The sequence below is a fragment of the Eutrema salsugineum genome, unplaced genomic scaffold, assembly GCF_000478725.1.
Source record: "Eutrema salsugineum unplaced genomic scaffold, Eutsalg1_0 scaffold_2, whole genome shotgun sequence".
In the NCBI taxonomy this organism is placed as follows: domain Eukaryota; kingdom Viridiplantae; phylum Streptophyta; class Magnoliopsida; order Brassicales; family Brassicaceae; genus Eutrema; species Eutrema salsugineum.
The window spans coordinates 9766533-9787550 of NW_006256829.1; the positions used below are offsets into that span (position 1 = coordinate 9766533).

At 37.7% G+C, this 21018-nt stretch overlaps 6 protein-coding genes across 6 annotated transcripts; 3 read left to right on the forward strand and 3 right to left on the reverse strand.

Annotated features, from left to right (window-relative positions):
- Positions 1–370: 370 nt before the first annotated feature.
- On the forward strand, positions 371–1805 carry LOC112086705 (profilin-5). Its single transcript, XM_024155995.1, has 3 exons — positions 371–689; positions 1236–1373; positions 1473–1805. Exons 1-3 carry the CDS (start codon positions 567–569, stop codon positions 1605–1607), a joined length of 396 nt encoding a protein of 131 aa, XP_024011763.1. The 5' UTR covers positions 371–566; the 3' UTR covers positions 1608–1805.
- A 104-nt stretch (positions 1806–1909) lies between these two features.
- LOC18016771 (glucan endo-1,3-beta-glucosidase 13) lies at positions 1910–4301 on the reverse strand. The gene is made up of 4 exons (XM_006401241.2): positions 4020–4301; positions 2442–3725; positions 2325–2358; positions 1910–2214 (listed from the first exon to the last, which is right to left on the reverse strand). The coding sequence occupies exons 1-4, from the start codon at positions 4072–4074 to the stop codon at positions 2067–2069; spliced, it is 1521 nt and encodes a 506-aa protein (XP_006401304.1). The 5' UTR covers positions 4075–4301; the 3' UTR covers positions 1910–2066.
- A 596-nt stretch (positions 4302–4897) lies between these two features.
- On the forward strand, positions 4898–7286 carry LOC18016772 (mitogen-activated protein kinase kinase 6). Its single transcript, XM_006401243.2, has 8 exons — positions 4898–5054; positions 5373–5457; positions 5548–5682; positions 5964–6191; positions 6299–6481; positions 6593–6816; positions 6912–6957; positions 7061–7286. The coding sequence occupies exons 1-8, from the start codon at positions 4981–4983 to the stop codon at positions 7151–7153; spliced, it is 1068 nt and encodes a 355-aa protein (XP_006401306.1). The 5' UTR covers positions 4898–4980; the 3' UTR covers positions 7154–7286.
- Positions 7287–8925: 1639 nt separating this feature from the next.
- LOC18016773 (putative FBD-associated F-box protein At5g56560) lies at positions 8926–10461 on the reverse strand. Its single transcript, XM_006401244.2, has 5 exons — positions 10383–10461; positions 10265–10299; positions 9773–10183; positions 9556–9690; positions 8926–9198 (listed from the first exon to the last, which is right to left on the reverse strand). Exons 1-5 carry the CDS (start codon positions 10459–10461, stop codon positions 8926–8928), a joined length of 933 nt encoding a protein of 310 aa, XP_006401307.2.
- A 7058-nt stretch (positions 10462–17519) lies between these two features.
- Positions 17520–18690, forward strand: LOC18016775. The gene is made up of 2 exons (XM_006401246.2): positions 17520–17962; positions 18151–18690. Exons 1-2 carry the CDS (start codon positions 17673–17675, stop codon positions 18407–18409), a joined length of 549 nt encoding a protein of 182 aa, XP_006401309.1. The 5' UTR covers positions 17520–17672; the 3' UTR covers positions 18410–18690.
- On the reverse strand, positions 18441–20260 carry LOC112086472 (arginine--tRNA ligase, chloroplastic/mitochondrial-like). The gene is made up of 8 exons (XM_024155406.1): positions 20252–20260; positions 20034–20172; positions 19585–19660; positions 19389–19462; positions 19224–19309; positions 19048–19116; positions 18851–18955; positions 18441–18751 (listed from the first exon to the last, which is right to left on the reverse strand). The coding sequence occupies exons 1-8, from the start codon at positions 20258–20260 to the stop codon at positions 18641–18643; spliced, it is 669 nt and encodes a 222-aa protein (XP_024011174.1). The 3' UTR covers positions 18441–18640.
- Between the last annotated feature and the right edge of the window lie 758 nt (positions 20261–21018).

The following is a 21018-nucleotide window of genomic DNA, read 5'->3' on the forward strand; positions in this document are numbered from 1 at the left end:
TATATTTTCGATTTTTTCACCCTATTAATCTAATTATTTTGCAAAATTTCTTGTAATAATATGCTTTACACAAATGTTTACAGAGATTTTTAACTTTCTATATCAAGAATTTATATAAAAATAAACTGTTCATTATAATTTTTTTAATTTAATTTTCTTTACTTTAATGTTAGAGGATTATTTTTAAATGGTAGTTATATCAAGTGGAATGATTTTCCAAGAAAATTTGATTATAATTTTTTTTCGTTAAGCAAATCTTTGTCTTTTAATTGGTTGAGCTTTCCATTTATTAATGTACATCGACATCGTCCTTTCCATTTATTTTTATTGCCAATTGTCATAAATATACAAACATTGGTAAAATTAAAGTATAGTTATTTTCGAACACACGTCAAATAATGAAATAATAATGTCTACAAAAGATATTCGGGCACGCGTCGTTCATGTATAAATAAATTATATTTGCGTAAATGCCATATACACTCGTAGTTTCGACGCTATCTCTAGAACATTCCGATTAGCCACAGAAGAAGCAGAGCCGAGGAAGAAAGAGGAAGAAGACGAAGATGTCGTGGCAGACTTACGTCGACGATCACTTGATGTGCGACGTTGAAGGCAACCACCTCACCGCCGCCGCAATTCTCGGCCAAGACGGTAGCGTCTGGGCTCAGAGCGCCAATTTCCCTCAGGTTAGGGTTTGATTCAACAGCGACTTTGCTGTTGGATCTGTTGTTCACAACCTGCAACCCATTTTAAGCTCTTTTTTTTTTTCAAGTTTGAGTGATCTGTTTAGTTCTTCGCCTGAATTGCCTTCTCTAAACGAGAATTGAATTGGATATATTGATGAAATGTCTAGAAATATCTAATTTATTTGCTCATGCGTTTGACTAGTGATCTCTGATAGATAGTTTTTTTCATATGTTGTTGGGTTAGAAAGTGGAAAAGATGCAGTTGCAGAATTCGTTTCAAAAGTTTAAAGCTTTTTTAGCAGAAAGGTGTGAATTTGGAAATGAAGAAGTTCTTGGGGTCGATTTTTGTTTCCTTATTCACATGTTCATTGGTTTTTTTGAGTGTTTTGCTGATATTTTGTTGTATAAGAAATGCTGTTTCTGAAAATTGGATTTTAGCATTTATACTGGTTATGTAGTTTGTAGTTTTCTGTCATGGAATCTGATGAGAAATTGAATTCCTTGGTCTACGTTTCTCTTACCGTTTTACTATATTTGCTGTTTTAGTTGAAGCCTGAGGAAATTAGCGGAATCAACAAAGATTTTGCTGAACCTGGAACACTTGCCCCAACGGGATTATTCATCGGTGGCACAAAGTACATGGTAATCCAAGGAGAGCCAAATGCTGTCATTCGAGGGAAGAAGGTAACTAGACTACTTTTTGGTTGTTGTCTGATTTTGATGCATATTTTCTCACTTGCTACTTGTTTTTATGAACAAATGTTACTTTTGCTTCCATTGTAGGGAGCTGGTGGTGTTACCATCAAGAAGACCACCCAAGCCTTGGTCTTTGGTATCTATGAAGAACCAATGGCTCCTGGACAGTGTAATATGGTCGTTGAGAGGCTCGGTGACTACCTGATTGAATCAGGGCTCTGAAACCCAAGCTGCTGCTATATCCATGTCGCTCATGTAATCTCCTAGTTGTGTCGTGAGAGAAAAACTATTTATATATCGAATGTGATCGATCATTCAATTGTCCGATTGTGTATTACCTACCATGTGATGGATCTTGGGGTTGTATGATTCTAAAATCAATATAATATTGTCTTCATTTGTGTCGAGTTGAAATTGTTTTGTGGTATCTTAGCTTTTTTAGAGTTTAAGAATGGTTCTGCAGATTGAAATTTTTGTGAATTGCAGTGAGGTTTGATCCAGATCACAAGGTTTATGGACACAAGTGATTTCAAACAAGTTTTCAGATAGAATGTCTGTACAACAATTCCACTGCAGGAAGAAAGACAAAAATCTTAGACGGTCATAATTTCTTGACCAAACCGCTCACTATTGCTACATTCTTGCTTCAAACACTGACTCAAATTTCTTTCAGATTTTGAGTTACAATGCTTGTAAATTCAGAGTTTGCAGACCGAACAACAGCAAGATCACGAGACACAGTCTCAAAATCCATCTGGGCAGCTCGTTTCCACGCGAAGTTGAAGCAGAAGAGGTCAATCCAGTCGCATTCATCGCCTTGGATTTGGTCCTGCAGAATAGTTTTAACAAATTAGCCGTTGAAGCAGAAGAGGTAAGCATATGTATGTAATGTTCTTCAGTTTGCGAATTTGAAACAAAGTAGCCGTCTTTATGACATACCCGCCTGCGGATATGTATATGCATTTGTCATAACCTGTAACAACATTGAATCACATTGAAGTTAAAACCAAGACTTTTGATCAGTGATTATTGCAGTAGAGATTTTTGTTGACTTACTAGGGTCCTTGTTGACCTTAACACCAGCTCCTCCAAAGCTACAAGCGACGTCTGTAGCTCTGTTTAGCTGGAAATAGCTATTGAACACGAAAGAAGCATGAGAAACCAACGTATCTGGTTGGAAACAAGGCTGGCTCGGTTGAATAGCCGTGCAATCAACATTCCCAGGACCACAAGCCCAATCCAAAGCACCTTTCAGATCTCTCTCTGAAGCTTTAGAAGAAGCAATGCACCAGCTATTACCACTCCCACTAGAGTTTGTACCACTCGAATTCGACCGTAACACGCTGTTCTTCCCCGTGAAATCCAACTGGTAAACGCTTGTCTGGTCAGGGTAGAACAGTCCCCAGTTCCTCTCTGAATCTAAACCTGACTTCCTGTTCTCGTTGAACAACGAGAATATATAAACGTTCATCGACTCTCCTGGCTTTGCAGGTGTGCCTTGGTTAGTAACCGTGTGGCGGATTATGTTTGTGTTGTACGTCTCTGCGTTGTCAGGAGACGCAGCAGCTTTCTCCTTTGGTGAACCTTTGGTTGGCCATCCAGTCTCTGTGACCATAATCTTGATCGTCCTGAAGTTCAAAGCCGTGAGGGCGTAATAGAGCGCATCAACTTGAGCATCAAACATGTTCTTGTAAAGCAAACCCGTGTTGGGGTCAATCACTTCAGAGGAAGACTCAAACAAGACGTAGTCCAAAGACACGTTGTTCGGGGAATCCCTGTAAGCGTAGTAAGGATAAAGATCGATCATGAAAGGAGACTGATGCTCAGCGAGGAACTCGAGCATTGGCCTCAAGAAATACGCGTAGCTGCTGTTGAATGCACCAGCGGAAGGAGGGAAAGATCTTGAGAGGACACCGAGCGAGAGAGTGGTCGAGACCTTGATTCTTCTGCTCAAACCGACTTTTCGAAGAGCGGTTAACACGTTCTGCATCGCCGGGACGACGAAAGACGAAGCGTTGATGTGTGGATCGTCGGTGGATTCGGCTCCTACGGTTATGTAGGTGATCTTGGTCGTTGGATAGTATGGCAAGACGCTGTTCTTGAGCCACGTGTCTACATTTGATTGGAACTGAGAGAAGGCGGTGAGGTCGGAGTTTGGAACTCCGATCATAAGCTCAATGCTTGTGTTTCCAAATGCTTTGAGGACTTGAGGATTGTAATCGTAGATACGAACGTATTGAATGTTATGCTGTTTAATCAGTTGTACAACTTTTTCCGGTGTCGGAAGATCGTCGGCGCTTCTTCCGTAGCAAACTCCGACCTTGCCACCGTGGCAATAGCCTGCAAGAAAATTTGGGGAAAAAAAAAGTCAGAATCAATTGGTTTTTGTCTGACCAAATTTAGAAGTTGGATTCGATTAAAAAAAAACAATGTTACGTAAATAGGAATATGGGTTCCAAGAGCTGCAAGCTCAAGTTCTACAGTAGAATACAAGAAAGTAACGGAATCTATCAAATTTCTATTGGAAACGAATTTTTAGCAGAACAGAGTCTCGGAAAGCTCTTTGAAGTGGAGAATCATTTAGTTAATGGCTCTAGTGAATAATAGAGAGAGAGATAAGAAAGAGAGGCAAACCCAGAAGCAGAAGCAGGAGAGAAATGGCGAAGATGAGCTTAAAGTCTCTCGCCATTGATGATAAGTTGATAACTACAGTATCTTGCTTCTTTTCCTCGAAAGAAGGAAGCTTTTTTTTCTTCCTTCTTCTTCGAGCTTCTTCTCTCTTCTGTTAAAAGAGTTTGAAGCTTTTTCTCTCTCTATAAAAAAAGTTTTGTGCAGCGCTTTCTCTCTCTCTCCGCCGGGAATGGGAAACTAGTTTTAGTTTTTCTTTCTATATTGCTTTTTTCCTGTCAGAAGTTGAACACTGGTCGGGATCGAACCGGGCCTCAGGCTGTATAATAAATTCGATTTGATAGTATTGTCTGGATTCCGCTTAGCTTTGAGAGTTTTCCAACTTTTCTTTCTTTCCCCATTATTTGTGTATTCTCAAAAAGCGCCCCGTTATAAAGTAAAACCGGTCCCATAAGCAGAAACGGTCCCATGTAATTTAAGTTTTGTGAGCTTTAGATACGCTCTTAAAGAAGATCATTATACGATCATAAATATTTGCTTATCTTATGACTAGACATAAAATTATACTCCAGTAAGGCAGTAATTATCCCTTTTTCATGCCAAAAAAACAAATAATCAATTAAGCTTTTTTTTTTCTCTTTTTCCCAGCTGGTCCAACATACCAGAGATAACCGATGGAATGGTTCACGAATTATTTCGTACCGTCCTTACACACTAATGGGTTGATTTAGGGCCCATTTAAATTTTAATGGGTTATAGCCCATTGTTTTCTTATTTCTTAATTATATAATTTAATTTTTCCCGGTCTCTCGCGTTCAAAATTATTAGGCCGTTAAGACGAAAGTCGTCGTCTTCTCTCCACTTCCCAGTTTCTCTCTCTTTCTTGAAGTTGCTTATTTAGAAGCCCTAGAGAGAAGGCGATAATCCCTAGATCGTCTCAAGAGAGAAAAAAAAGAAGAAGAAGAAGATGAAGATCAAATCGAACTTGAAGCAGCTTAAGCTCTCCGTTCCAGCTCAAGAAACCCCAATCTCGTCCTTCTTGTAAGTTTTCGCGATTCTCCTTTTGTGTCTTGGCTTCCGAAACAAATAGAAATCGGTTATCTTCTGATTATTCTACAAAGAAATCAGATTAGATTATCTTTTCCCTCGATCGTTTATTGGATTAATCTGAATTTTTCAATCGTTCTACGATCTGTTTAGTTTCGCGGGATTGAAAAAAAAAAATCAAATGATTCTGAACCATTTCTGGATTGAAATGAGCCCTGCTTCTTAGAAATTGACTAATTCAATTAAAACCCCAAACTGAAGAATTTAATCGTCTTGATTTGGTGATTGGTTGATTCCTTGATGAAATTACAGGACTGCAAGTGGAACATTTCACGATGGAGATTTTCTGCTGAACCAGAAGGGGCTAAGGCTGATGTCAGATGAGAAGCAATCAAGGGTAATTTCACTAATCCTTTTTAAGAGACCAATGATCTAGAGATGAAGCAATTTAGGCGAATTCTTGTGTGTGTTTTGTCTTCCATAATAGTCATCTGATAGCAAGGAGCTTGACTTCGAAATCACTGCTGAAGACTTGGAGACAGTGAAAGTCATCGGAAAAGGCAGTGGTGGAGTTGTACAATTAGTTCGACATAAATGGGTTGGCAAGTTATTTGCTATGAAGGTACGTTTTTGATCTCCAATTGAAGAAAAGTACTTGTTTGCTTCTCTCTTATTTGAATCTTCAATAGTTTATGAAAGTTAGAATTTTGTGTAGCTTCGTCTGAGGAACTTCATTAACTTAAGAAGTAGGAAAGTTTTGCACTTTTGATAATATGATCAAATGGTTACACTTCATGATTCACATGGAATTCATTATCTACTTTATAATGCTGTTGACTGACAAACAGGACTTGAGATTCAAGAACTTTTGGGGTTTGAGTTTGTTTATGTTATGAATTACAGGTCATACAGATGAATATACAGGAAGAAATCCGCAAGCAAATTGTCCAGGAGCTCAAAATAAACCAAGCATCATCACAATGTCCACACGTAGTAGTCTGCTACCACTCTTTCTATCACAATGGAGCGTTTTCCCTTGTGCTCGAATACATGGACCGTGGATCTCTTGCGGATGTGATAAGACAAGTGAAGACTATTCTGGAACCTTATCTTGCTGTTGTCTGTAAACAGGTAGATCGAACTTCCTGTACTCCATCAGATGATTCAAACCATTCCTAATGATACTTTCTCTCATCCTCATGTGTTTATCGATCTTGGTTATTTCCTCTTGTAAACAGGTTTTGCAGGGCCTTGTGTACCTGCACAACGAAAGACATGTCATACACAGAGACATCAAACCATCAAACCTTCTTGTGAACCATAAAGGAGAAGTAAAAATTTCAGATTTTGGTGTTAGTGCAAGTCTTGCTAGCTCCATGGGACAGAGGGACACATTTGTTGGAACCTACAACTATATGTCGGTATGAAAGCATTTACAAAATCACTACATTGGAAACACTTGCTACACAGATTTCTTGATGTTGCAGTATCGTAGACATAACCATGTCTCTTTTTAATCCTTAACTTCACAGCCTGAGAGGATCAGTGGAAGCACATATGACTACAGTAGCGACATCTGGAGTTTGGGCTTGTCAGTGTTGGAGTGTGCGATTGGAAGATTCCCTTACTTAGAATCTGAAGATCAGCAAAACCCGCCTAGCTTTTATGAACTCTTGGCAGCAATCGTAGAGAGTCCACCACCTACTGCTCCTTCTGATCAATTCTCACCTGAATTCTGCTCCTTCGTATCATCCTGGTAAGTGGTGTCTCATTATTCACATTTTTTTGCATAGAAACACAGAGAGATTTGGTACTAATGTTTCAAATACTTCTAATCTACATTTTAAACAGCATACAAAAAGATCCTCCAGCAAGATCATCATCTCTGGACCTCTTGGTAAGTAATCCTTTATTCACCACTATCTCTCTCTGTCTTCGTAACATCCTTTAGGATATTTGATGAAACACTCTTTAAGACTTTTGTTTGTTCATGTTCTCAGAGTCATCCGTTCATAAAAAAGTTTGAGGACAAGGACATTGATCTTGGGATACTTGTTGGCACTTTGGAACCACCAGTTAATTACCTTAGATAAGTAAGGCCTCTAAAGAATTTGGTGTATGATATGATAAGATACATGATGTGTATGTGTCTCTAAAGAATTTTACTTTATGATGAATGTTGAATGAGGTTCTATATTCCTTGTGTTCTCCCTTTAAAATGTAATATACAAGGTCTTTGTTGAATATGTGATTCAATAGACTCCGGTCAATTATTCTTTTTCCAAAACTGTGACATTTCATGAAGGCCAAATCAAATAGATAAGAATATTCTATGTAGTCTTGACTTGAGATCCCATCTTTTTTTTTTTTGATTGTTGGTGCCAACTACTTGAGATCCCATCTTTCTTTCTTTTTTTTATTGTTGGTGCCAACTACTTGAGATCATATCTAATTATTCATTGTGTTCTTCCTTCAAAATGTAATACTCAATTGTTAAATATGTGATTAAATCGAGTTAGTCAATTAAAGAAGTTTTCTTTTTCTTTCAAAACTATGACATTTCATGAAGGCCAAATCAAAGGATAAGAATATACAATATAGTCTTGACTTGAGATCATATCTAAGGGGAAGAACTTGTGGGGGAGATAATTCATGGACACTCATGGGTCCTACTCCAAAGACCCATTCATGTATTTATTGAAATAAAAGTCAAATCAATTTTACCTTTTTGTTAATCAAAGACCCATTCATGTATTGATCAAATAACAAGTCTTACATAGTAGTCTTTTTTCATAAGATTGTTGGAGATCGAAGTCTTGGAGCGTCTTTGAATATACGAGCAAGTAGACTCGACCATCCCGCAGGACATGTACATAGCTATAGAGTTTAGATGTTCAAGAAACCGGAAGAAAGTGCCTCTAGCTAGGATATAGAGTCTGCAACTGAATTATACATTATTTACTATAATGAGAATAACAAAACATAAAAGGAGAAATCTTGAGCAAGAAAGTTTTTACTTCTGTGGTTAGAGAACACAGAGGATTATAGCGTGTTATTTTATTTAATGTACATACAAAAATTCATTTGATATAACATATATAGTGATATTTAACACGTTAAATAATTCTATAAAACACTATGATAATATATCAATTTGATAAACTTGTTGTTCACATAAAAAGGGGAAAAATACATGTTTTTTAATACTTAAATAAATTATAAGAACATCCGTTTAACAACTATATTTGATCAAGTGAATGTCTATGCAACAAGTATATGTTACGGAGGAAAAAACAATTTAATTTAACGAAATAAGTAAAACTATGAAATTTTCATAAATGTCAAATCAAAGGATATAAGAATATACAGTCTTGACTTGAGAGATTCCTGTCTAAGAAGAATAACATGTCGCAGAAATGAGTCAAGGATACTCATGGATCCATACTCCAAATTATGAAATAGAAGGATAAGAATATACAGTCTTTAAAGACTCATTCCTGTACCTGGTAAAATAAAAGTCAAGTAATTTTGTATTAAACGATAGAATTATGAAAACAATGACATTTCTTACATAGTAGTCTGTATATGGGATTATTAGTTTTTGGAAAAGTCCCATCTATTTTTTCTTTTGACAAATCTCATTGTTCTGATTAACTACTTGAAATGCATGAAAATCTTTAATTTTTCTTACATCTAGTGTTTTTTCAAATTTGTAAACCAATACTGCTCTGATTTCACTAATTAAAGAAGATCCGGAGATAAGAAAACAAAACCCATAAACACCAAAGATAAGTCAGGGAAAAAGCAAGAAGGAAAACTAAAAATCTCATGTGTCTTTTAAAGACACACATAATCACAGAAGAGGTTAGTCAAACACCAACTGACAAGTCTCGGAAACCCTTGACATTTTCTTTAACTTCTTGAGCATGCGATGATATTTGTTTCTACATCTGGTTGAGAATGTCGCCCTCTTTAGACAAGTAGCGTTTGCTAGTATGTACGCAGCCACTTTCCTCTCTTGCTCTGTGCCTTCATATTGTCTCCATTCCAAGAACTCTAGATTCATTGTTAAACATTCGGGAACAACTGTTGGTTCGTTCCATAGGTTCATCGGATCATTGTAACGGGCACCATGTTGCTGAGACGAAAAAAAAGAGAAACACTACGTTTGTTAGTGTTTAGATCGTTAAATTAAAAAACGGGAAAAACAAAAATATTTACTGCTATACTATCTTTCTACGTTTAGAAACGTGATTATGCAAAAAAAAAAAAAAAGAAAGAAGAAAGAACATATATCATTCTGAACATTGATAAAGTTTTACGTTGTTGAAAAGAAATGATTCTGCTATAAGTGAAGGTGTAAAAGAAAATCACTTGGAGAAACAAAACAACTTGGTTCTTCTGCCTTTTAATTTTCTGGTATGTGTTATTATACTGTTCATCTAGCATATTAGTCACACCTAAAGTGACCAAAAAGAATTTATATATAACATACCGACTTAAGCTTGACAGTTCGAAGTCTTGGAGCGTCATTGAGTATACAAGTAAGTAAATTCGTCCATCCCGCAGAGCATGTACATAACTCTAGATGTTCAAGAAAGAAGAAGAGAGTGCCACTAGGATATGGAGTCTGCAATTCATGAATTATATATCTTCTTTAATTACTAGTAATGAGACATAAAAGGAGAATTATTGGAGTAAGAAACTGTTACCTTTGAAGTTAGTGAACAAAGAGAAAGATGTTGGACTGAGGTAAGAGACCCTATGAACTTCTCAGATTGGTCACAAACAACCTTGATATTCGCCATGATCACTTCGGGCATATGTTCAAACTTTAGAAAGTTACTGAATGTATCTTTAAACTCCAACTTCTCCAAAGAAGGAGCATTTATCACAAACCCATGTTTCTCCTCAACGTAGGCACGTTTCCCTTTGGAGTTATCGATAGTTAAGCTCCTCAAAGAAGGCACATTGATATTGAATATCATCACATTGCCATCTTTGGTTTGCTTTATGACCAAATCATCAAGAACCTCACAGCTTTCTAAAAGCTTCGCAACAGATTCATCGCTCGAGAATTTAACCGATAAAAGGTGCAGAGTTTTGAGATATGGCAAACGAAACTGTTAAAGGTGTGATACAGCTCCGGTCAACTCAGCTGGTTAAAGTCAAGATTGGTTGAAGTCGGTTTAGGATAAGTTTACAGAGTTTGGGTTACTCCGGTTATTGACCTCGTGTTCTATAAGAGGTCTCTAACGGATAAATCACTATCCAGATCTTTTGATTAGTCGTCTTCTTCACAGAGAGTTTTCTGGGTTTCACCGAGAGATCTTGTAAGCTTCGATTGATAGTGGATTGTTTTGCTGGTGGCCGATTCCAGCCCCAGGGACGTAGCTTTCATTCAGGAAGTGAACCCTGGGTTATCAAATCTCTGTGTCTTTACTTCTTTCTTTAAGTCGTACAACTAAGTGTCGAATCTAAAGAATCGAGCTAAGATCGGATCGGAGTGTAGAGTGGTTGCGAGTTGAATCGCTAATTCCGTGCAACAAGTGGTATCAGAACGTAGGTTCTTCTTGATTCAGGATGGCGACTACAACTACGGTGACGACGCGAGCTGATGTTGAGCGTTTCGATGGTACCGGTGATTTCTCGTTGTGGACCATACGAATGATGGCTCACTTCGGTGTTTCGGGATTGAAGGAGGTAGTTCTCAGTGATAATTTCGAGATTACATCTCCGGCGAGTAAAAGCGAAGAAAAGAAATCCGACGATGATGAAACCGCGAAGGATACTTCATCGACGAAGGTGACTCTTGATCCCGTAAAGATAGAGAAAGATGAGCGAGCTAAGGATATGATAATAGTGAATATTGGGGACCATGTCCTCAGGAAGATCAAGCACTGCACAACGGCTGCGTCGATGTGGTCACTGCTTGACAGGTTATACATGTCTAAGTCCTTGCCTAATCGAATCTTTGTTCAATCACAATTTTATACCTTCAAATGTGATGGATCGAAGTCGATTGATGTGAACGTTGATGATTTTCTCAAGATCGTAACTGAGATGAGTAGTTTGAACGTAACCGTGACTGATGAGATCCAGGCCATTGTATTCTTGAGCTCTCTCCCAGCGGCTTACGATCAGTTGAAGCATACACTGAAATATGGCAAAGACTCTCTGTCTTTGGAAGAAATCATCTCAGCTCAAGGTCTAAGCAGAGAGAGATAGCTGAGAGCAGCAGACAGGATCAAGCGTCTGCCGCAGCTCTCTATACAAATGAACGGGGAAGATCCCAAAAGAGAGATTCGAAAGGGTCTCAGGGCAAGCACAGCAGAAGTAAATCAAAGACTAAATCAAAGGTGGTCTGCTGGTATTGCAAGAAGGAAGGTCACATGAAAAAGGACTGTTTTGCTCGCAAGAAGAAAATGGATAGTGATAGTGATGGAGAAGCTGTTGTACTAATTGAGGAGTTCACGGTGATAGATGCTTTGAACATCTCAGGTGATGATTCAAGTGAAAACTGGGTAATAGACTCTGGATGTACTTACCACATGACTTCTAGGAGAGACTGGTTCGTAGATTTTCAGGAAAAGAAGTCCAGTAAGATTCTTCTTGGAGATTACCATTCAGTGGAAACTCTCGGTATAGGGTCTGTGCGGGTAAATACACATGGAGGAACTGTGAGCATAATACGAAATGTCAGATACGTTCCAGGTCTGAGAAGGAATCTGATTTCTACTGGGACATTGGATTCACTAGGATACACTCATACCGGAGGTCACGGCAAGCTGACATTTTACAGAAACAACAAAGTGGCTTTGCGTGGAGTCCTAAGCAACGGACTGTACATACTTGATGGGAAAACAGTTCTGCCTGAATCTTGTTCAGCGAAGTCTGTTCCTAAAGGGTCCCTGTGGCATAGCCGTCTCGGTCACATGGGGTATCAGAATCTTCATCGTCTGGCTAAGAAGGGAATTATTAAGAAGAAGGACATCGGAAAAGAAGGAGACTTCTGTGAACATTGTGTTATGGGAAAAGCCAAGAGGGTCAGTTTGAGAGTAGGGAAGCATGAAACAGAGCATCCTTTAGACTATGTGCATGCTGACTTATGGGGTTCATCAACAGTTCAGCCGTCCATCTCCAGACATCAATATTTTCTATCCATCATCGATGATCATACTAGGAAAGTATGGATCTATTTCCTCAAAACAAAGGATGAAGCTTTTGCAAAGTTTTGCGAATGGAAACACTTGGTTGAAAACCAAATCGACAGGAAGGTAAAGTGTCTAAGAACTGATAATGGTCTTGAATTTTGTAATAATGAGTTTGATGAGTTTTGCAGGTCAAAGGGAATAGCTAGGCACAGGACTTGTACTTACACTCCGCAGCAAAACGGAGTTGCCGAGAGGATGAACAGGACCATCATGGAGAAGGTCACGTGTCTTCTCAGTGAGTCTGGGTTGGAGGAGAGATTTTGGGCTGAAGCTGCAGCGACTTCAACTTCAGTGTATATCATCAACCGCTCTCCCGCATCGGCTATTGATTACAAAATTCCTGAAGAAATCTGGTTGAAGAAGGAACCGGGTTACAAGCACTTAAAGAAGTTTGGATCAGTTGTCTACGTACACACGGATCAAGGAAAGCTCAAACCGAGGGCTCTCAGAGGTGTGTTTGTAGGTTACCCTCCTGGCAAAAAAGGGTACAAAGTTTGGTTACTTGATGATAAGAAGCTGATTATCAGTCGAAATGTAAAGTTTTGTGAGGATAAGCTGTACAAGGACATAAATAGGTCATCAAGTGAAATGGGGTCCGATGCAAAAGGACCTGGCAGAGTGATCACTGAGGTTTCCACGACCGGTGCTTCTACTCTAGGTGGAGTTCCTCCGGAAGACTTAGTTCAAGGTGGAGAAACTTCAGAATCTGTTCAAGAAGGAGAATTTCCTGAGTCTCCAAGGGAAGTGCGTACTGTATCTACTTCAAATGAAGCTGCAAGTCTGGCAAACTATCAATTGGCCAGAGATAGAGTCAGGAGGCAAAACATTCATCCTCCTGCAAGGTATGATGATGACGAGAATGTGTTTGCTTTTGCGTTAGCTGCTTCGGAGTTTATTACCCATGTAGATGAACCGGAGAGCTATGAAGAAGCAAGGAGAAGTAGACAGTGGGAGAAGTGGAATGCTGGAATGGATGAAGAGATGTGTTCTTTGAAGAAGAACCATACGTGGGATGTGGTTGATAAGCCCGAGAACCAGAAGCTAATAAGCTGCAAATGGATTTTCAAGCTTAAACCAGGTATGTCTGATGCTGAGCCCCCTAGATATAAGGCTAGGTTAGTAGCCAGAGGGTTCACACAACAAGAGGGGATTGACTATCAAGAGGTTTTTTCCCCTGTGGTTAAGCATGTCTCGATTAGGATGCTATTGTCAGTAGTGGTTAATGAGGATTTAGAGCTGGAACAGATGGATGTAAAAACCGCTTTTTTACATGGGAACTTAGAAGAAAAGCTCTACATGACTCAACCTGAAGGATACGAGATTGGAGATCCCGAGAAGAAAGTTTGTTTGCTTAGAAAATCGTTATATGGTTTGAAGCAGAGTCCTCGGCAGTGGAATAAAAAGTTTGATCAGTTTATGGTTTCAAATGGTTTTAAGAGGAGTGAACATGATTCTTGCGTTTATGTAAAACAAGTTTCAGATGGTTCTCACCTGTATTTGTTACTATATGTGGACGACATGTTATTGGCTGCGAGAGACATTGCAGATGTTCAAAGGCTTAAAGACCAGTTGAGTTCAACTTTTGAGATGAAAGATTTGGGAGCGGCAAAGAGAATTCTGGGCATGGATATTCAGAGAGACAGGGTTAATGGGGTTCTGTATCTGTCACAAAGTGAGTATTTGAGAAAGGTCATTAAGGCTTTCAGAATGGAAGATGCTAAGGTTTCTCAGACTCCTATAGGTGCACATTTCAAGCTAGCAGCAGTTAAGGATGATGGTGACGAATTGAATACAGACGTAACGCCGTATTCATCTGTTGTTGGGAGCATAATGTACGCGATGGTAGGAACCAGGCCTGACATTGCCTATGGCGTGGGGATGGTAAGTCGATACATGAGTAGGCCAGGTCACATGCATTGGGAAGCTGTGAAATGGCTGCTTCGGTATATGAAAGGGTCCGTAAACCTTAAGATAACCTACACCAAAGAAAAAGAGATGAAGGTTCAGGGGTATTGCGACTCAGATTATGCGTCTGATTTGGACAGAAGGCGATCAATATCAGGGTATGTGTTCACGCTTGCTGGAAATTTGGTGAGCTGGAGGTCTTGTCTTCAGCCAGTGGTTGCTCTTTCAACGACCGAGGCAGAATATATTTCTCTTTCGGAGGCGGTAAAGGAAGCAATCTGGCTCAAGGGTTTGTTTGAAGATTTTGGTTTCAGTCAACAGTGTGTCAGCATCTGGTGCGATTCTCAGAGTGCCATTTGCCTCTCGAAGAACAACATGTATCATGAACGCACAAAGCATATGGCGGTGAAATATAACTTTGTCCGAGATATTGTAGCCGAAGGTGACATTGAAGTACTAAAGATACATACAAGTACAAATCCGGCCGATGTTTTAACTAAGGTGGTGCCGGTGAGTAAGTTTAATGCAGCGTTAAACTTACTCAAGCGCTCTAGAGCTTGACGGAGCCGTAAGGCTCAGGTGCTGGATGTGTAGGCCATCAGTCAAAGGGAAATCCATAGGAGATCGTTGAAGCGTTGACTCGAGCTGAATCAAGGTGGAGTTTGTTAAAGGTGTGATACAGCTCCGGTCAACTCAGCTGGTTAAAGTCAAGATTGGTTGAAGTCGGTTTAGGATAAGTTTACAGAGTTTGGGTTACTCCGGTTATTGACCTCGTGTTCTATAAGAGGTCTCTAACGGATCATCACTATCGAGATCTTTTGATTAGTCGTCTTCTTCACAGAGAGTTTTCTGGGTTTCACCGAGAGATCTTGTAAGCTTCGATTGATAGTGGATTGTTTTGCTGGTGGCCGATTCCAGCCCCAGGGACGTAGCTTTCATTTAGGAAGTGAACCCTGGGTTATCAAATCTCCGTGTCTTTACTTCTTTCTTTAAGTCGTACAACTAAGTATCGAATCTAAAGAATCGAGCTAAGATCGGATCGGAGTGTAGAGTGGTTGCGAGTTGAATCGCTAATTCCGAGAAACAAAGGTAAACGAACCTTGATACGTACTTCATGAAGTATCAATGACTTTAGGGTTTTGCAAGTACTCAAGAAACTTGGCAATTCTAGGGTTTTTCCAAACAGCTGGATTCTTAACTTTCTCACAGATCGATTAACCGTGATTTGAACCAAAAATTTTATGTCTGAAGCCGAATAGTTCCGGCTAAGCTTGAGATGCAATCTCTCTAGAACTTGAGCGTTGTTAAACAACAAATATCCGTATACAGAAGTCATAAAAGTCACAAATCTCTGATCATATGATTTCTCATCATCATCAAACATGACATCCGACACCAGTTTCTAAGGATCTTTCGAACGATTTGACATGAGATGTGTTGCTACGGTCTCTTTAAACATCCGAAGAAATGAGAATATCTTCAAGATCAATTCTTCTGGCAAATCATTGATGTTCGGTTCCTCCATTTTTTTTTTTTTTTGTCTGGTGGAGTCTTGCTCTCAGTTTTGAAAAACCCTAATTCTCGAGTCCAATTAACTCTGAATTGGGGAAACTTGGGACGCAAAGAACAAAACTAAAAATCCTAGTCAAATTGTGCGGCGATTAATGAAAAGATCTATATAATATCATATTCATAATAATATGTATGAGAAAAACAAAATAGTCGTAATCAATAAAAGTTATTTTCCTAATTAATCCTATTTTGTCGTGGAAAAGAAGGCCTATAAGTTAACCTTTTTCCCAATATTCCTGTTTTTTTAAGTCTTACTTCTTTCAATATTGATTCTTTCTTGACCTTTTTCAATTACATTTCCATTGATGATGTGTGGCGGGATATCAAAGTTATTCACTCATTTTTTTTTCCAACAATAAGCATAATATCGACAATTTTATTCACAGCAATCAAAATTAGAAATACATGTACATACATATGTGAATAGGAATTAATAAAAAGTTAAAAACCTTCTCAAACATATTTTTGATTGGCGGTGATCTGAAGCCCACGTTTTGTGTTATTCCATCTGAGTTTTTGGAAAATAGTGAAACTATTCATTATTCCCGAAATTCCTATCGAAACGACATTAAAATCCAAACTCTATCAACCAAGTCTAAGAACAATCAGAGAAGGTGTATTAAGTTCGATTCACATATACATATTCTTTACTAACTTCAAAATAATCTGAATATTCAAGTATCAACGATTTATCCTCAAATAAATTTTTAAACAAAATAATCCCTCATTTGAAACTTGAGTAATTTTGATATAGTCCCTCAGAATTTGAAAATCAAAATGGTTTCTTCATGTGTCGGGGAAAACATGTTAAAAGCCGGACAAGATTCGTGTTTTAAGGATATAGCCTACTTACCCACCAATATACATTATTTTGAGGATAGATCTTGTTATTATATATTTTATTTAAAAAATAAAGGTAAAGTCGTTAATAGTGATGGGAACTAGAATTTTCGGTCCAATTAACAAAATAAGAAAATTAATTTTTGAAAAGGGTAAGAGGATAGTGGTGACGAGGACATGATACGGATATGTTTAAAAGGAATGGGTCTTATCCTCTTTGCCTTGTAACAGCGCCCATGGGAAATTGAAAACCCCTAAACAAATCTAAACCATATACTCTATCTACTCAACATATACTACTATTTAATCACAAACCGACTTTTTATTTTATTTTTTATCATCTGCGTGTGCAAGCTTTAATTAGACCTAATCTCGCTGTTTAACTTTTATCCGTAAATGACTGTATTTCACCGGGACATAATTAGGAGAAATTGGAAGGAATTGTATCGTTATCTTATTATCCTCTTTTAAACTACAAAGATTTATTCTATGAAAAAAAAATACCACATTTTCTTCTTTTTTTCCAATTTTTCCATTCATTTATGGGATTGAAAAAGAATATTATCTCATTAATGACAAATTAAAGGAAAAGGGCGTTACAAAAAAAAACAAAATAAAACAAAAAGCGGGATATGGATAGTGACTGCCCATAGAATGAGAACCGCATAATCAGAAACACAATAATAGGCAATTAACATATGCGATCGATTATAGATAACAATAATAACACAACAAGAAAAGAAAAACCCCAAAATTTGAAGATAAAAGTGAAATTAATTTAAAAGGGTCAACGTTATCCACGGCTTGCACGTAAGTAACACCCACACATATATTTATCCTTTCTTCTTTCCCTTTTTTCTCTTTTTTTTTTTTTTGCTTTTTAATTTTAAAATAATAACTGGAACCTCTTCACATATCCATATATATAAATGCAGATGTTTATCTGTTAATAGAGAACTCATGTTTCTGTGTTTCCATTTGTAGAACAACTCCACACATCTTGACAAAAGAAGAACTCTCTTGTTCTGTTTTTCTTTATCCTGTTTCAAGAATCCCTGTTTCAAAAATCTTCATTTCAAAGATGAATCTTCATTTGAATCTGAATCTGAAGCAAATGGGCGACATGATTTATGATGATTCAAGGAGGACCAACGAAGAAGAAGAAGAAGACATTGTTGAAGGAGTTTCAAGATCGATGTTAGCAGCTGAAACATTCTCGGAGGAAGAAGAGGAAGATTCATCATCTTGTTCATTATCTTCCATGTGCTCTTCATCTGATTTAACAGAGGATGATGATGATGATGCTTCTTCTTCTTCTTCAAATGGACCTCTTGGAGATCTCTCCGACCTCATGTCACACCTCCCAATCAAGTAAGAAATCATTCTCTGATCACTAATCTCTTAAAAAAACTTCTTTCCTTTTGAAGCTTTGTATTTTTAGGGTTTAATTACCTAAAAAGCAAATGGATCTAAAAGATTTATCTTCACAAGATCACAAAGATTGATCTTTGTTTCCTGGTAATAACAGAATTTGTTCACTTTCTTTGTGTTAATCGCAGGAGGGGATTGTCAAAGTTCTATGAAGGAAAATCTCAATCATTCACATCACTAGCAAATGTTAAAAGCCTTGAAGATCTTATGAAGAGAGGGTTTAAAAATAGAAATTATGGAGCAAGAAGAAGAAAGGCATGTAGAAGCACCGGAGGAATAATAGATCAAAGCTACAAAAGAGTTTATAGCCCAAAAGCTACAATCTCCAAGAAAGCCTCAAGAACAACTTCTTCTGCTCTCTCTTGTTTATCAAGAAGAAGACATTAGATCCGAGAGAAACCATTAGTTTTGTTTTGTCTTTTTTTTTTTTTTTTAGTTTTTATAACTTTTTACGATTCACCAAAATCGGTTTCAGTAACATAACCAAAAAAAGAAGAAAAAAAAAAACATATTCACCTAAATCTCAAAGTCTGTAAGCGATATTCCAGTGTCTTAATTGTGTAGAAAAGTTTAAATAGACTTGTTTGTGAGCATTTGGCTCGTTTAGTTGTGTATGTATCAAAGCTTGTAAACCGGAGTGACTCCAAGAAGGTGGAAGCATTTCCGCATAACTATGACTGTTGCTTCACATAATAGGAGACGGCTCGTCTCTTGTTCCGAACCGATAACCTGAGAAAGTGTTAATATAAAAACATTGTTTTAAGTGATGAAGATCATAGATAGCATTGATGGTTTTATTATGCAAGAAAAACAAATGAAAAATTGTACCTGACAATTTGGGTTTGAGTGGAATTTGTTGTAGTATTCGGATAAGCTGTAGAGGTACTTGCACAATACGTTCGGTAACAAGTTGTTACATGCTTCCTCAACCGTCTACAAAATCGTTCACAACATTGATCTAATCGTGTATATGATCGTTTCATCAAAAACAAAAGAGAGTCTGATACCAATCATGCGTTACCTACCTCAGAAAATTGTATCAATTGAAGTTCCAAAGCTCGTTCATCCGCATGATGTAACATTACCTTTCCTGTCTGCAAAACAAAACAGAGAAGATTTTGTAACAAATGACACTTTCAAGAGATGGAACAAAATAGAAGCAAAGAATCCATATAAGATGCAGCCAAAAAGTAAAAGGTACCTTCTTAAGCTCATCTATGTCTTTGCCAGACTTTTGGATGATTGAACAAATCCGAGCATGAGCGTAGAGAAGGTAAACAGCTGTGTCTCCTTGCTCATTGACATTTTCTAACAATAAGCCCATTTTTTTTCCTTAATATGTGCAAAGATGTAAAGATGGTATCACTTACGTTGTCATTAAGCATCTGATCGGCGTTGAATTTATAATCTTTCAGTCTGTTGTTCTTCAGATCAGCATACCTGCAAACAGGATTTATAAATCCCACTATATCACACACCATTTTGTACAGATTAAGATCCCAAAAAATCTCAGAAAACAAAAGATGCTAAGTAGTTTCAGCAGTATAGAAATCAGAACTTACTTCAAAGAACCATATTCAACTGCCTCGGCTGTTTGGTCCAGCTCCTCAGGAGTCCACTTTATATTTCTGTCCTTAGCTGCACAATACAATAGGTTGTACGCATAGCTTTTCCATCCACTTAGTTGATAGCACAACGTTGACAAATCTTCTCGTTACGGAATATGATTCTACTATCTCTCTGAGTTTGAGAGATTGTTCATAAAGTCCTACAAAGAAAACGTAATAAACAAGAGTCCAAGTGTTTACTACACAAAACTCCGATTTCTTGAGAAACCGACCTGAACAACAGCTTCAGGATCCTTTCCTTTTATCTTGGAGCAAAGGTCCATTGCATTGTTACTACAAACACACAAAAGTAGGGAGAGGAAGAAAATAAGTAAGCAGAAAACAAAGGAAATGTATTTGCACTAAATCAAACCAACATTGAGGGGGAGAAAAAGGGAGCGTACCATTGGTAATCGCCAAATTTTCGAGAGGAGACAGATAAACCAATGGCTCAACGTCAGGTTCATCAGGAACCGTTGATTTCAGATATGCTTCAAAGAGCTTAGCAACATTCCATTTCAAGTTTCTAGTGAATTCATCCTCCTGTTACAGAACCTCAACTTAAGTATACAAAAACAAAGAAAGAACATAAACTTATCTCCACGTTAGAATAGCGACTTACAGCTTCCATGGCTGCCGATTTACTTCTCCAACCGGGGTTTTTCTCAATTAGACTGTTCTAGATTACCCCAAAAAAAAAAAAAAATTTTGAAAAGAAAAAAAAAACAGAACAAAACACATTAGTAACTTCCCATCAGTAAAGAGACGAAACCGATAAAATAGACTTGAGTTGTTTCACTGGGGTAACTTCTGCAGTAAGTAAACATCAAAGAAACTCAGAAGGCAAACTAGAAAACCACATATCAAACGTTTACAATCACTACACATCATCGAGAAGTTAGAAGCACAAGCACAATTGGCGCCAATATTTTTCTCTGCTAATAACAGCATACTTATTTTCTTACCATAAGAAATAATCTGAGTAGTGAAGAACTTTCGAAACTCATCTCAATCAAAATCTTCCAATCATACCCCAAACAAGAAAAAAGACTCAGCTAAATCTAATTTTGGAGTGGAGAAATTTTCAAGTCTTATCGATGTCATATGAAGCCTATAGCACAACCAAAAAATAATGTTGTCCCTTAATCGCAACTAAACCCAATCAATGTATGTGAGAGTTTGGGAGAGTATTAGAGCCCAACATATGATAAATTTTCATGTTTGTTCTGAGAATTAAAAAAAAAAAAAAAAAAAAAAGATAACCAGAAAAACTTACTAAGAGAAACTTGCCAAGCTTCATTCAGAAAAACTTACTCTGTTTCCAAAATTACATGACCTACATCGGTAGTGCTTCATTTGGGTGAAATCTTAGTTAAGGACGAATATGAA

What these genes read in the sequence shown, in the direction of transcription:
- LOC112086705 (XM_024155995.1), top strand. Translation starts at nt 567, where the DNA reads ATGTCGTGGCAGACTTACGTCGACGATCACTTGATGTGCGACGTTGAA. An exon ending in AGAGCGCCAATTTCCCTCAG is followed by an intron (nt 690 to 1,235) that starts GTTAGGGTTTGA and finishes TTGCTGTTTTAG; the next exon opens with TTGAAGCCTGAGGAAATTAG. An exon ending in CTGTCATTCGAGGGAAGAAG is followed by an intron (nt 1,374 to 1,472) that starts GTAACTAGACTA and finishes CTTCCATTGTAG; the next exon opens with GGAGCTGGTGGTGTTACCAT.
- LOC18016771 (XM_006401241.2), bottom strand. Translation starts at nt 4,074, where the DNA reads ATGGCGAGAGACTTTAAGCTCATCTTCGCCATTTCTCTCCTGCTTCTG. An exon ending in TCTCCTGCTTCTGCTTCTGG is followed by an intron (nt 3,726 to 4,019) that starts GTTTGCCTCTCT and finishes ATTTTCTTGCAG; the next exon opens with GCTATTGCCACGGTGGCAAG. An exon ending in TAAGGTCAACAAGGACCCTA is followed by an intron (nt 2,359 to 2,441) that starts GTAAGTCAACAA and finishes ATGTTGTTACAG; the next exon opens with GTTATGACAAATGCATATAC.
- LOC18016772 (XM_006401243.2), top strand. Translation starts at nt 4,981, where the DNA reads ATGAAGATCAAATCGAACTTGAAGCAGCTTAAGCTCTCCGTTCCAGCT. An exon ending in ACCCCAATCTCGTCCTTCTT is followed by an intron (nt 5,055 to 5,372) that starts GTAAGTTTTCGC and finishes ATGAAATTACAG; the next exon opens with GACTGCAAGTGGAACATTTC. An exon ending in GCAAGTTATTTGCTATGAAG is followed by an intron (nt 5,683 to 5,963) that starts GTACGTTTTTGA and finishes TATGAATTACAG; the next exon opens with GTCATACAGATGAATATACA.
- LOC18016773 (XM_006401244.2), bottom strand. Translation starts at nt 10,461, where the DNA reads ATGAAAGCTACGTCCCTGGGGCTGGAATCGGCCACCAGCAAAACAATC. An exon ending in GAAGCTTACAAGATCTCTCG is followed by an intron (nt 10,300 to 10,382) that starts GTGAAACCCAGA and finishes GACCTCTTATAG; the next exon opens with AACACGAGGTCAATAACCGG. An exon ending in ACCGGAGTAACCCAAACTCT is followed by an intron (nt 10,184 to 10,264) that starts GTAAACTTATCC and finishes CACCTTTAACAG; the next exon opens with TTTCGTTTGCCATATCTCAA.
- LOC18016775 (XM_006401246.2), top strand. Translation starts at nt 17,673, where the DNA reads ATGAATCTTCATTTGAATCTGAATCTGAAGCAAATGGGCGACATGATT. An exon ending in ATGTCACACCTCCCAATCAA is followed by an intron (nt 17,963 to 18,150) that starts GTAAGAAATCAT and finishes TGTTAATCGCAG; the next exon opens with GAGGGGATTGTCAAAGTTCT.
- LOC112086472 (XM_024155406.1), bottom strand. An exon ending in GTTGAATATGGTTCTTTGAA is followed by an intron (nt 19,463 to 19,584) that starts GTAAGTTCTGAT and finishes TCCTGTTTGCAG; the next exon opens with GTATGCTGATCTGAAGAACA. An exon ending in AATTGATACAATTTTCTGAG is followed by an intron (nt 18,956 to 19,047) that starts GTAGGTAACGCA and finishes ACGATTTTGTAG; the next exon opens with ACGGTTGAGGAAGCATGTAA.